This window comes from Hippopotamus amphibius, chromosome 3 (genome assembly GCF_030028045.1).
Source record: "Hippopotamus amphibius kiboko isolate mHipAmp2 chromosome 3, mHipAmp2.hap2, whole genome shotgun sequence".
Classification (NCBI taxonomy): Eukaryota; Metazoa; Chordata; class Mammalia; order Artiodactyla; family Hippopotamidae; genus Hippopotamus; species Hippopotamus amphibius.
The window spans coordinates 198,273,055-198,286,139 of record NC_080188.1 but is presented as its reverse complement, the minus strand read 5'-3'; the positions used below and the strand labels follow the sequence as shown (position 1 = coordinate 198,286,139).

Here is a 13,085-nt window from a genome sequence, read left to right as displayed (position 1 = left end):
CGGAGATTCACAGAGCCGCGGGCCCTGGAGCTGTGCGCTCCCCTGCCTTCCCGGGTGTGCGCTGGGCTGCAATGGCAGCTCCCCAGCTAGACACGTATGGATTTTGAATCTGTCGTTTGATGTCACATTTTGGAGGGCCTGGACCTGGTGTATCAATGATCTGGGCCACAGACAGGCCGTCTTCCTCCCCCTGGGCTGACACAGCCCTCCTCCCCGGCCTCCCTGACCGTCACCAGCTGAGGGATGACCTGGAGGTCAGGGCCATGGGCTGCACAGAGAGGTCCGCACCCTTGCAGGCTGGGACGCGTCCTCCCCAGCCTCCTCCCGCTGGGCAGCCCACAGCAGCACGCCGACCACCGCGTGGAGCTACGCCCTGTGACCGAGGACGTTCCAAGGCTGTCTCGTCCCTTCCGAGCCTCTTGAGGCGGGGGCCCCGGCCCGTCCTGTAGGACCCAGGGAGAACACGCTTTCAGTAACCGTGAGCTCCTTTTCTAGCCCTGAAGTTCACTTCCCCTCAGGTGCCTGCCTGCACGTGCTCCCCTGCTGGTGGCTGTGTGACACTGGGTGTGTCTGTCCCCTCCCTGGGCCCCACGTTCCTTATGTGTAAGATTAGGGCAGCCACCCCAACGTCCTGGAGCTGAGGACAGAATGTGGGACTTGGGGCTGGTGGTGCCCGCCCCCCGACGGTGCCCCCAGTCCTTGCTGGGCGCGGGGTCAGCGAGAGTAGATCCGGAAGACGTGAGCGGCCCCCTCGGTCCCCGGCAGCTCCCCGAATAATCCACTGCTTGGAAATGTTCAAAGAAACGCTAGCAATTTATTGATTTCCCATATTTCAAAAAAAGCAAACATATCGTATACCCCACAGGGAAGCGGGCCCGGCCAGCACGAGGTTCTTGCGTAAACACGGAGCAGAGGGCGGATGGGCTGCAGGGGGTCCCGCCTCCCCCACCCCCCAGCCCACCCACAGCCCCCGCCTGGCCCAGGCTCCCGGGTGGATGGGAGCAGCCCTGCCTGGCCCACGACCAGGCCTGCCTTAGGCACAGGGTCGGGGCAGTGACAGGGAGGCAGGTCCTCTCCCACCTGGCCCCGAGCTGGAGTGTCCCGGCCCGGCAGCGTGCAGCCAACACGTGCTTCACATCCTGAGCTGGGCCTCAGCAGACCCCGTGCTCCTTCTCTAGGAAATACATCCGCAGGCCCCTCCAAGTTCTGCCTCTTCCAAAAGTGACAGGCCCAGCTGGCCAGCCTCAGACGTCGCCAGAGAGGTGACCAACACCAGGCCTGGGCTGACTGTGCACTTGGGCCCCTGAGTCTGCAAAGCTGCCCACCCCCCAAGGCGGAGGCTGGGCCGCGGCCCCTCACCCCGCGGGCTCAGGAAAGCCGGAGAAGGGCCCCTCCGTGGGGCTGTCACAGGCTCCCTGGTCCTCGGCCCGTTCCCTCTTGCCCTGACTGGGCTGGACGGTCCTCTCACACTGGGGACCCCTAAAGCCAGGGACCCGGGGCCCCTCTCTCCTCCAGGAGGACATGAGTTGGGGGTGTGGCCTCTCTGCCCACGATGCACGCCCAGTGCTGACAACACTGCCTGGCTCCCTGTTTCTTTGAGAAACGAACGCCTCTGGGCCCTGAGGCCTGGCAGAGGTGACCGTCTGCTGGGACCAGCTCCCGGTGGCCCCGGGAGGGAGGCAGCCCACCACCACGAGGGACGAGGAGGACGTGGCACAGACCCAGCACCAGGGGACGCCCGGCTGTGCGGCCTGTGCTCTCGGGTCTGCCCCCCGCCCCCCCCGCCATCCTGCTGTCACATCTCTCAACAGGAGGGTCCTTGGTGCAGAGGTCTGACTGCTGGGGTGAGCGGTGGGGCTGGACGGGGTTGGGGGAGGGGCAGTGAAGAGGGAGCGCCAGGCAGCCAGTCCCTCTGGGTCACCACCAGTGCTGCTCGGCGGGGACGCTGTGTCCAGCCCTGTCTTACAGTGGAGACTAAGGGCCGTGCACTCAGCCCCTCTCAGGAGACCCCTCCTCTACGTCGTATCTGAGATGCACAGGAGTCTGGGGTCTGGGGTGGCCGGTGCCCCTGGCGGGCCTCTTACCACATCCCCCGCGGTTTTCACAAAGTGGAAGTAGAGACAGATGGCTGTGGACCAGGGAAGGAGGGGGTGGCCTCTGGCTGGGGTGGGGGCTCCTTTTCCTGGTCTACCCAAATTCCCCTCCTCCAAGTCTCCGGGGACCCAAAACACTCCCTCACTTGGCTCTAGGCAGATGTGCAGGGCAGGAGCCTCCTGGCAGACTCCCTGCCCTGCCCAGCCCAGCTGGCCCCTCCGCTGGGAATATGAGGGCCAGCCGGCCGTCCCCTCAAAGGCGGCTTTGAGCACCACTCTGCCTCCTTCCTCCTGCGATGAGACCCTGGAAGGCGGGGCTTCCCAGGCCGAGCCTGCTCTGACAGGCACACAGCCCGCGAGAACAGCCACCCCCCGCTCTGGCACCTACTCTCGGGACCGTCTGCACAAAGCCCAACAAGCGTGCCTGTCCCGGCCCGGCCCGCAGACCCCACACCCCGCCCGGCCCCGGCCCCGTGGCACTGCGGGCAGGGCGGCACAGTGCACAACCAGATCTTCCCAGGAGACACCCCGAGCCCGCCAACCCCCTTCCTGCAGAGCCGCCGCCCAGCGCGGGCTGAGCCCCAGTCTCCGTGAGTCCCACACCCCACCCCGCAGGACTCCCCGTGGGCCTGGTGCTGGCAAGGCCCCGGCCCGGCACACACCGTCCAGGCAGCTGAACCCAAAGCACAGGTGAGGGCGTGTCCCTCCACCAGCCGGCAGCTCACACAGCGCTTTGCAGTTCGGGGTCCTGCTTTCAGCACACGCACACACTGTACACATGTATGTATACCGCTTCTCAGCTACGGAAGTGTTAACATCAGACATAAGCCCCCTTAACTCAAGAAAGTACCCCCCCACCCTCCCCAACCCCCATGGCCCGGCATTCCCCAAGGAAAAAAAGAGAATCTAAAAATATTTTTGTCATCCACAGCATCCGGTTTGCTCCCGGCTGTGGTGAGCGGCTGTGCAGTGGACAGAATACCCTCCGGCAGGCCTGCGTCTTCTCAGCTGGGTCATATCACGCCTGAAAAGGACAGGCCTCCAGTGAGCACCCACGGGGGACCGCCCGCACCCCCGGTCTCACCGGGGCTGTCCCCCTCCCACCACGTCCGCACAGACGCGCCTGGGCCTGAGCCTGGGGTCGGCGCACCCCGACAAGCGCACGGGTTGCTCCTGCTGGGTCAGAGCTGCCCCCGCCCCACGCCGTGGCCATGTGTTCCACACGGTGGCCCACGCGGCACGGAACACCTGGACTGCGCACGTCAGGTGTCTGCCGACTTCAGTCGCCTCTCTTCTCCTGTCCTCATGTGGTTGGAGCCCATGTGCCAGGAGAGGTTGCCTGAGGTCTAAGGGAACCTTCGTCTGGACCCAAGTTACAGCCCCTCCCCCACCAGGACCCTCCCCGGCGGCTGGGCTTGGGGTTCTGGCGGAGGCCTGGGGCACTGGGGGGCCCCCTTCAGCTCAGAAGACCTGTCCTCACGCCTGGCTGCCTCTGCTGACCCTCGAGGGTTGACGAGGTCTGGTTTGAGTATGTAAGTGTGGTCCTGGGCTTGCCTGCCTCAGAATCACTTTGGATGCTTGTTTAAAAATGTTTTTTCCTGGACCCCACCCCGGAGCCACTGAGTCAGAATTGCTGGGGCCTGGGGCCAGGACTGTGTGGTTTAGCAAGCATCCCAGGTGAGTCTGATGAGGGCGAAGGCTTATGAGTTTTGCCAGAGATATTGGATCTGCGGTTTTGGTCCCTAGAATCATCAGCTGGAAAGAAGCTTGTCCACACTAGGCATGTTGCAGAGACTGGAAAGTGGATTATAAAAAGAAGAGGGTGAGCTGTAGAAGCCCAGACCCAGAACAACATATGATGTTGCAACAGGGGCACCACTCACACCGCAGTCCACGTGAGTGGTGCCACCCGGGTTGTGCAGTGTGCAACCCACACGGCTGTACCCAGCAGTCCTGCCCAGACCTGTGGCCTGTTGCTGCTACCAGGACACTGCACATACCTAATGTCCTGTGTGGGACAGTCACCGGCCAGGCAGACTACATGGCTGTCCTCACAGACCTTGTGTCAGCCGAACCGAAGGCTGCTTCTGTGTCCGTGGGGAGCACTGCCCGGCCCCTGTCTCTGAGACTGGAGGGGCCCCCGGCCCTGCATGGGCCGACTCTCACCTGCAAGCTGAACTGGCCCGAGCAGCCTCTTCTTAGAATCGGGAGGTGAAGTTCCTGAGGCTGTTGGCCCCAGCTAAGGTGCTCAGCATGTTCCTGTCGAAACCTTGCTGCGGGGGAGAAGCAGACGCTGTATGAGACATCCTGCGAAGGACCAGCGCGGGCGTGCCCGCGGTCAGACGCGGCCCCCAGGCAGCCTCGGGCTTGCGCCAAGCCCTCTGGACACACTCTGCGCGGGTGTCGGGGCTGACACTGGCCTGATCACACGTGCGGCCAAGCATGCGGCCGCTGACACCCAGGCGCGAATGACACGGGTCTGGCCCTCGGCACATCGGAATGTCCGTCACCGAAATCTGAGCCGAGGCGTGAGGGCTCAGCGAGTGCCTGTCGCTCTAGATACAGAACAGGCACCAAAATCAGATTAGGAAAATGCTTGTTTTCCTCCTTCTGACGGGACCTGCTTTTTAAAAAATAAATCCCGACAAGAGCTTTTGGCAGGGAGGTCACACACGGCGCCTCTCCCGCTGGAGCAGGGCTGGCGCCCGGGGCGGAAGCCGCTATGTCACGGGCTCTGTCTGCCTGTGGGTTCTGCCCCCTCCCGCCTCACCAGCCCCGAGTGCCTGCTGGGAAGAGACCGAATCCTGCTCCTGTATGTCTCCGAGCAGACAGCAGGCGCTCCGTAAAGGCCCTGGGGTGACTGCGCGCAGCCCTCAGGAAGGGGCACTGCTGCCAGCCCCGGGCTCTGAGAGCCTCGTCCGCGCTGACGGGTGGGGACGCAGGGGCCCCGGGCAGGCGGTTCAGAGCCCGGTCCCACCTGGCCTGGGTGTGGACCACGTGATCACCTCGCCCTCCCCCACCCCTCGCCCTCTGCAGAGGTGCAGCCTTCCTCCTGCCAAGCTTGGCGGGATGTGCTGGAAGGTCCCGGGAGAGACAAGCCCCGGGTCCCAGCCCTGCTGTCCCCGGACTCCCTGAGCCAAGGCCAGCTCCACGCCCTGCCTCCCTGGCCTGCAGGCAGGACCAACCCCGTGGATGCCTTGCTGGGGATGCCACAGGCTGTGAAGGTGGATGGGCGCCGACCCAGTCCCGTCGGGGCTGGTCCAGCGCGGCTGCAGGCGGGAGCGGGCACTGACCCCAAGCCGGCTCCCACCACACGGCCCAGCAGAGCCTAACGAGGGGACCCTGGGTGTCCCGGGCGGGCGCCGCCCCCACGTCCGGGCTAAGCCCAACCCTCTGGGGCACCTCGGAGCAGCTGGAGGAAGCCCTCCCGGGTCCCCTCGCCCCCTCCCCTCCACAGGGCCTCCCTGGCCGCTGTCACGTGGCCAAGCCCACCCTCCCTGTGGTGCTGCCGGGAAAGAGCAGGACAAGGGCCACCACCGGCCGTGGCGTCACACGTCCCCGGCCACCTTTGACCACGGTGGCTGCACTGGGGGAAGAGCCACCCTCCCCCAAGCCCCATGGGGCTCCCCCGGCCTGCTTTGCCAGCTGTGCCCTAGAGTCACCAGAAACTTCCGGATCCCTGGGTCCAGGCCCTTGCGGTTCCCATCTCCTTGTCCGTCAGTGGCCCTGGGCATTGCTGTCCCCCCCCAGTGCCTCCTCCGCCCGCATGTCCTCACCTCCTCCTGCCCCCCTCCCCTCGGCCCCCAGGGAGGGTCTTCTCCCGGCTTCCACCCTTGTCCCCCAAGACTGTGCCGCAGATGTGCTGCCTGTGCCCGTGGCTTCTCCCACCGGGACACGCGGCCGTCTACGTGCAGCCTGGCCTCTCTCCCCAGGCGCACGCCTGGGCCCCAGACTCCACCTCTCCGTCACGGCCCCCCTCCCTCCTCTCCCCAAAGCCCCCAACCCTCCCCAGCCGATCCATCTCCGAACGTAACCTCAGGGTGTCCAGCCCGAAGCCCGAGCCTCGTCAGCCCGACCGGCCGCACTCACCGCTGCTGACACCTCGGTCTAAAGAGCGGCTGCCCCAGATGGGACGGAGGTCAGCGGGAACAGGTCCTACAGCACCGGGCCCAGCGGTGCGGCTGGGAAGGGGGAGGTGCTGGGGACAGAGGGCAAGGTCGCCCCCGGACAAACCCAGCAGCCTGGTCTCTGGTCCGCTCCGCCCACTGTGCGTGGAGGAGGCTTCCTAGGGCTGCTTTCAGCATGAAACCCTCTCCCCCAAACCCTCAGTGGCTCCCCAGCACCGAAAGCAAACCCTTCAGCCTGAACTCGACGGGGTCTCGTCATGCAGCCCGAGCCACCTGCGCAGCCAGCGTGCACACGTCCCCCGCGGGAGCGATGTGCCTTTTGTGCGCCTGCTTTTCAGGTCACTCCCAGAAGACCACCCCCCCAAGTCTCTGTCCTCCACGCCCTCAGCACCTCCTCAGGCCCCGGGCTGAGAGTGTCAGTGCCTGAATCCCAGTCCCCGTCACGCACACCTGTGTGAGCACGGCTCGTCCTCTCCCTTCCTGAGCCCTGGACCTGAGTCAGTGCCGGGAAGGGTGGGGGAGCCTCGCCCCGGAGGAGTGGGGCGGCGGGAAGGGGCCGGGCCCTTACCTGTCTGAGGACCCCCTGCAGCTCCTTGCTGGACCACATGTCGGACAGGAGGAGGCGGGCGGCCTCTGCAGCCTTGGGGGAGGCACTGCGTGGGCGGAAGGTCATGCGGGTGAGGCTCCAGCGACTTGAGGACGAACACACACTCCCCTCCCTCCCACCCTCACCTCCTCGTGGGGTGGCCCCGCGGTGCCTGAGAGCACAGCCCCGCTGGGGGTCCCTCTACACAGCGGGCACAACCCCAGGCCCTGTCCACCTGGAGGCACCCGGGACTCTCGCGGGGGCCCCGTGCCACTCCTGGCCTTGTCCTGGGAGGAGACACCGTCCCCGCCCGGCTGGGTCTGCTGCTCCGTGCCCCCTGCTGCCCCATGAGGACTCAGCGTCCCTCGCTCCCTGGCTGGGAAGTGTGCTGCCCGAGGCCTGGGTGTCAGGCCGCAGCTTCTGGAACCGCCCTCCTGGCCGGCTCCCCCTGCGCCCCCCCGGGCAGCGCAGGGCTCCCCTGCAGGGGGAGGGGCGTGGAGGGGAGGGGCGGGGAGTGGAGGGGCGGGGCGGGGCGGGGCGGGGCGGGGGCCCGCCCACCTGCTGCGGCACAGGTTGATGACGTTGTTGACCATGTTGCTGGAGAAGTACTGCTTGGCCGTGCCCGGCAGGGACGCCATCAGGTTCCTCACGGTGTAGCAGGCCGACGACAGGATGTCCTCCGAGTTGCTGGTGTTGCCCGAGTGGCTGGTGAGGAGTCGGGTCACCTCTGGGAACACTTGGGTCCCTGGGAGGGAAAGCGGGGGCACGTGGGGTCAGCGAGCGGGGGCTCCCGTGGGGCCCCCGTCCTGGCGGCTCCCGCTCAGGGCGCGGGGCCACGTGGGACCTCGCCCGTCCGTGCCCCCGCCCCAGGTGACCCGCCCCTTCTGACGCCCGCGCCTCCCCGGGGCCAGCGCCCCCCGCCCCCGGCAGCAGTCACAGGGGGACCGTCCAGCAGGCTCTGGAAAGCAGAGGTCCTTCCCGGGGGCGGGGGCGGCCTGAGCCACGCGGGCGCTCACCCATCGCCCTGTGCAGCGCAGGGTGGCGGGACATGTTGCTCAGGAGGGAGGCCCCGGACCGCACCACGTCCGAGTTGCCCGACTGCAGGAGGCGGGCGATGTGAGGCAGGCCCTTCTCCTTCAGCCCGATCAGCTGGCTCACACCGCTGGACATCTGAGGGAAGGCACGAGTGAGGCCCGGCCGGCAGCGCAGGGCCAGCTACCCCAGACGGAGAGACCCCGGGCTTGCTCCCTCCTGTGTTGCAGCAAAGACAGACACCCGTCGCTCCCGCCTGGACGACCGCGGAACAGACCCCCAGGCAGACGTGCACCTGCGCCTCACCCGGGGCCGCCTGGCGCCCGGGTAGGGGCTGGGACGGAGGGAAGCCTCTGGCCCCTCGTTCACGGGGGGAGGGGCCCGCGTCGACTTCCCGACGGAGCCGGTCTGCCTTCCTCGCCCCTCCCAGCACCGCGCCCTTCCCGGCACCATCTGCTCGCGTGAGGCCTGCGGCCGCGGCCACCTGTCACCTAAAGCAGTGCCCGCCCTCCTCTGCCAAGCTCCCCGCCTCTGGGGGCTCAGCAGGTAAGGATGGCTAAGCACGGGCGTGTGCCCCGTGGAGATGCAGTCCAGGGGCCCTCGCGGTAACCTGGTCCAGGCTGGTGTGGGGTTCTCAAAGACCCCGGCCCACCCCCTCACAGCGGGGGGGGCGTCCTCCTTTACCCTCAATTCACCCCTGTCCTGCTGAGCCGGGGGGCGGGGGGGGGAGGGGGCGCTGCAGAGTGCCTCCTGCAGCGCCGCCCAAGCCATCACGTCCCCCAACTGCTTTCGGCCTCAAAAACCTCTCCCGATTCTGCCGCACCTTCCTCTGGACCCGCCTATACCCCAAACCCTCTATTTGCACCTGTTTCAGTTCAGCTCACAGGAGACCCCCCCTCCTGCCAGCAACACCCTTCATGCTGTCCCCCAGCCAGGCGCAGCCCAAGGCCAGCCCGGGCCGGACACCAGGAGGCAGAGGGGATCCTGTGCCACAGACCGAAGCCACGAGGGCTGGGTTCCGCAGCCCCTCTCCTCCGCTTGGGCGTTCCCCGGGGCTGGGGGTTCCTGCTCCCTCCTCCCATCCCCGGGGCCTGGCCCGGAGCCTAGCGCGAGCCGGGCCCTGGACGCAGGCAGGGCCAGGCCCGTGGGACCCGGGGAGCTGAGCCTGGCCTGTGGGTGGAGGGACGGGGGTGGCGGCGGGCGCGCTCACCAGCCCCTTGCTGGCGGTCAGGTTCTGCAGGGCGCCGGCGCAGGCCTCCAGCGTGGCGTCCTTCTTGCTCTTGCCCATGAGGTTCAGGTAGGTGCGGATGGCATCCGAGTGGTACAGCCAGCTGCTGCCCTTGGGGTTGGGCTCTTCCTCGGGAAGGGGGCAGTCAGAGTTGTTGTTCTGGGGACAAGAGGTAGGTCGAGAGGGGTGTAACCCACGCATCCTGCTCCCCCAGCCGCAGGGTCACGGTCCCCGGACGAGGAAGAGCCCCCTGCACTCCCTCCCCAAGCACCGGGGCTGCTCTGCGGTGGGTGAGGGGCGGCCGTACCCGCCCTGTCTCTGCGGGGCACAGGGCATCCTCCGTGCTCCAGGCCAGCTCTGTCCCCACCTCCCGGCGGTGAGGCTGCCTTGGGTCTCACACCCTGGGCGTCCTCCCCTCTCAGAGTCACAGCCTGAACTTGACCCTCCCTGGGCCCGCACATGTGGTCCAGGGCCTGGCTCTCACCGCCTGCCCAGTGGAGGCAGCTGCCCCTCCCTCCACAGCACCCCTCCGCTTCTGGGGAGGCGTGGGGGGCTCAGGAGGTGGTGGAGTCAGGCTGCCCCCCCATCCTCAGGGGTGAAGGAGAAGAGGGGGAGACTTGACTCGCCACACAGCAAGAGCGCCGAGGGGCTGGAGCAAACGGGGGTCCGGAGCCTGTGGCCTCTGGGGGTCTGAGCGCCTCCATCCCTGTGTCATAGGTGAGACGAGGCCACCAGCTCCTGCTGTAGCAGGTCCCACGGCCAAGGTCGGGCAGGGGCCCCTCCCCCGGGGCTGGTCTCAGGCTCCGGCAGGGCGGAGCGGGGTGTGGACCCGGCAGTGGGACCGGGGGACTGGGCGGGAGCGGACGGCCGCACGTGCTCACCATCACCCTGTCGCTCTTGTTGCTGAAGCAGCCGGTGGAGGACTTCTCGGTGTAGGCGTTGCGCGTGTTGTACTCCAGCTGGCGGTAGCGGGTGGGCACCTCGGCGTCCAGGCGGTAGGAGAGGTTGTGCAGGACGCACATGCAGTTCTCCACAGACTGGGGGCCGAGCAGGGACGGCGCTGAGCCTCCGCCCGGCTCCCGCTCCCTGCTGCCACCACCCCACGGACGAGAGGCGGGCCCCTCGGGCGGCTCCGGGCGCACAGACCCTGCCACGGTCCGAGAAGCTCCCAGGGGCAGCTGCTCCCGGGCCTTTGCCACGTTTCTTCCACAAACCCTCCCCCTCGGGGCTGAGGCCGCCGATCTGCCCTCCCCGTGTTTGACTCTGCGGGGGTTTGAGGTCCCCTGACGTCCGGGGCCCGGGGGCACCCCGGTGGAGGGCGTGTTCTATCTGGAGCAGAGAATCACGGTGCCGCCGGAGCCAGGCTGAGCCGCCAAGCTGTCTCCTGAGCCTGCTGTCGCTTCCGAGGGAGGGGGCAGGAGACAAATCCCTCCCCACGGAAACCGTGAGCAGGGCCCACGGGCCGTGATGCCCGGCCAGTCCCCTGGGGACCGCCTGCTAGTCTGCGTCCTGATGTGTGGAAGGACCCCAGCCTCCCGTGTAGCCTCCTGCCTGACTTCCCCTTTCTGTCCGTCTGTGCAGGGTCCAGAGTCCCGGAGGGGAGGGGGAGGGTGGCTCTGCCCGGGCCTTTTGGGGAGGCCGTGGGAAGACAGCTGCGGCAGGAGAGGCGCTCAGAGAGGACACAGAGGCCCTGGGGCGCCCACTGGGCTGGCGGCAGCAGTGGACCCTCACAGAGAGCTCGCCCTGAGCCAGGTGACCTCTTCATGCTTTGCTTATTGACTGAGTCCCTAAAACGACCCCCCGCCCCAGGTAGACGTGATGTGAACTGAGAGAAGTGGCGGAGAGGACCCGTCCCTGTAGCCACTGCCCAGGTGCCGCCACCAGGGAAGGGGCGGGTGCTCAGCGTCCAGATGTCCCCTCCGGCCACCAGGCCACACCTGAAAGGCTCCCGCGGGCCGGGGAGAGAAAAATGCCGGATCCGGAGCCCCAGGCCGCCCGCACGGACGAGAGATGGAGAGGAGTCTGGGGCGGGGCCCCCTGGGGGCCACCCTCACCTTGTCGTCGCAGCGGTTGGCCGCCACGCAGTGCTGCACGTAGGCCATGAGGGCGTCGATGAGCCCTGTGTAGTTGCGCATGGCCCGGCGGCCCGCGTCCGCCGAGCTCAGGTTCCTGGGGGAGGACACGGGCGGTGGGGAGGGTGGGGAGGGAGGGCAGGCGGGAGGGGGGGCGACGCGGGGAGGTTGCGGGGTGGGGGGCGGGGGGAGAAGAGGCGAGGAACGAGGAGGGAAGCCGAGACGGGGACCAAAGGAGGAAACACGTAGTTCAGCCGATTCTGCTCAGGCCCGGCCGAGGCCGGGACGGGGTCTCTTTTCCCCTTTCTCTGTGCCCACCTGGTCCCCAGGCCCGTCCCCTCTGCGCGTCCAGGGCTCCGTGGCCACGGGCAGCCCGGGCACCCACCCTGCCCTCGTAGGACTTGGGGCTGAGGCTCTGCCCACCGGTCTCTCCCTGGGGGTGGCAGCGGAAGCTCCGCGCGCTGCTGCACGGGGCTGGATGCCCTCCCCGCGGAAGCTGTGTGCTGCCCCCAGCGCGCGCTGGCTCCCGCCTGGGCCCCTCTGCCTGGTGCAGGCCGGGCGTGACCGCTGCCGCCCCACAAAGTCCAGGACTACCCCAGCTCTGCCTCTCCCCGGCCGGTCTGCTCCCCGGAGGCTGCTGCCCGAGGGGGCAGGGAGGAGCCCAGGCCAACGGCACCCCTGTTCTGGGGCTCCCAGGAGCTGGCGAAGACGAACCCCATCAGAGCGGGGTGTGGTCCTTAGGGGCTCTGCTCCACGGCTCCACCTCCGTACCCGCCCGCCCCCCGGAAGGAGCACACCCAGGCCCCCCCGCCCACAGCGCCCAGGGCCTCTGGCACAGCCTGGGGCAGAACTCAGGAGACTCTGGGCAGAGCAGCGCCGTCTTCACGCCGAGGCACACGCAGGTGCTGTCCGCACCGCAGCCAGGGAGACTCACAGGGAGCCCGCCGGCAGGCTTGTATCCGGAAACGCTCTTCAAGACAGCACGGGAAGGCATGTTGCGGGTGAAGGGGGCGAAACGGCTGAGCCGGTTTGGACACTCAGATCTGAGCATTTCCACTCAGATTCCTCACTTCGACCCCCTCAGCGGAGGCGGTGGGGCCCTGAGCCTCCTCCAGGCCCAGGGAGGCCGGGCTGGGCCTGGGCGCTGAGCCTGGGCGGAGCCGGGCCGCAACCCCGCCTCACCTCAGGCAGCCGGTGGCGTTGAAGAAGACCTCGGGGTCCACGGCGTCCCGGGGCAGGCTGCTGTTGCCGCGGCACCCGCCGGAGAAGGGGATGATGACATGGTCGGCCAGCACGGGCAGGGCGTCCGAGATCAGCTCCTCCTTCAGCTCGTCGGTGGAGGACAGGTTCCAGAGCAGCCCTGGGGGTGGGGACCGCCAGGCTCAGGAGGACCCGGGAGCCGGTGCCCCCCCCGGACACCACCTCCCGGACGGGCCTCTGCCCTCTGAGCGTCCCATGAGCCCACCTGCCCGCCTCTCAACCAGATGGCATGGTCTTGAGGACAGAGCACGTAGAGTTCTCTATGCAGGTAAAAGTCACACGTGTGGAAGCGGATCAAAAACGTCTGACTCACCCGTGTCTTCTGATACAAGTTTTAGCACCCAGACTCTTCTCCTGGGCTCTGTTTTCTACCCAAAGTCACCCCAGAAATTCTCACTGTTGCTGTGTACGTGGTCCCCTCGTCCCCGTCCTTCCTGAGGGCTCTGCAGCGACCCCTCTGCCCTGGGCCCCCACCCTGAGCGCTCGCCCGCCTTGGGAGCAGGCGCTTGAGACCCGCTGCCCTGCCCGCTCCCCTTCACCTGCACATCCCAGCGTCCGCGGAGGACGGTCCTGCCTGGACACCAGCGCCCCACCCCCGCCCTCTGTCCCTCACACACAGATGGTGGATGGACGGACGGACGGACACGACGCCCAGGGTCGCCCGCTGGACACCACGGACTGGCCAGC

The 13,085-nt window shown here is 67.7% G+C and overlaps 1 protein-coding gene across 1 annotated transcript in view; it reads right to left on the bottom strand.

Annotated features, from left to right (window-relative positions):
* Positions 1-794: 794 nt before the first annotated feature.
* PKP1 (plakophilin 1) overlaps positions 795-13,085 on the bottom strand; it is a 43,802-nt gene continuing 31,511 nt past the window's right edge. The window contains exons 6-14 of the mRNA XM_057727649.1: positions 12,321-12,498; positions 11,121-11,235; positions 9,948-10,103; positions 9,049-9,225; positions 7,823-7,976; positions 7,365-7,551; positions 6,789-6,873; positions 4,260-4,366; positions 795-3,117 (exon numbers count right to left, since the gene is read on the bottom strand). Of these exons, the coding sequence (XP_057583632.1) occupies positions 4,292-4,366; positions 6,789-6,873; positions 7,365-7,551; positions 7,823-7,976; positions 9,049-9,225; positions 9,948-10,103; positions 11,121-11,235; positions 12,321-12,498 (1,127 nt within the window). The 3' untranslated portion in view covers positions 795-3,117; positions 4,260-4,291. The remainder of the gene's footprint in view (positions 3,118-4,259; positions 4,367-6,788; positions 6,874-7,364; positions 7,552-7,822; positions 7,977-9,048; positions 9,226-9,947; positions 10,104-11,120; positions 11,236-12,320; positions 12,499-13,085) is intronic.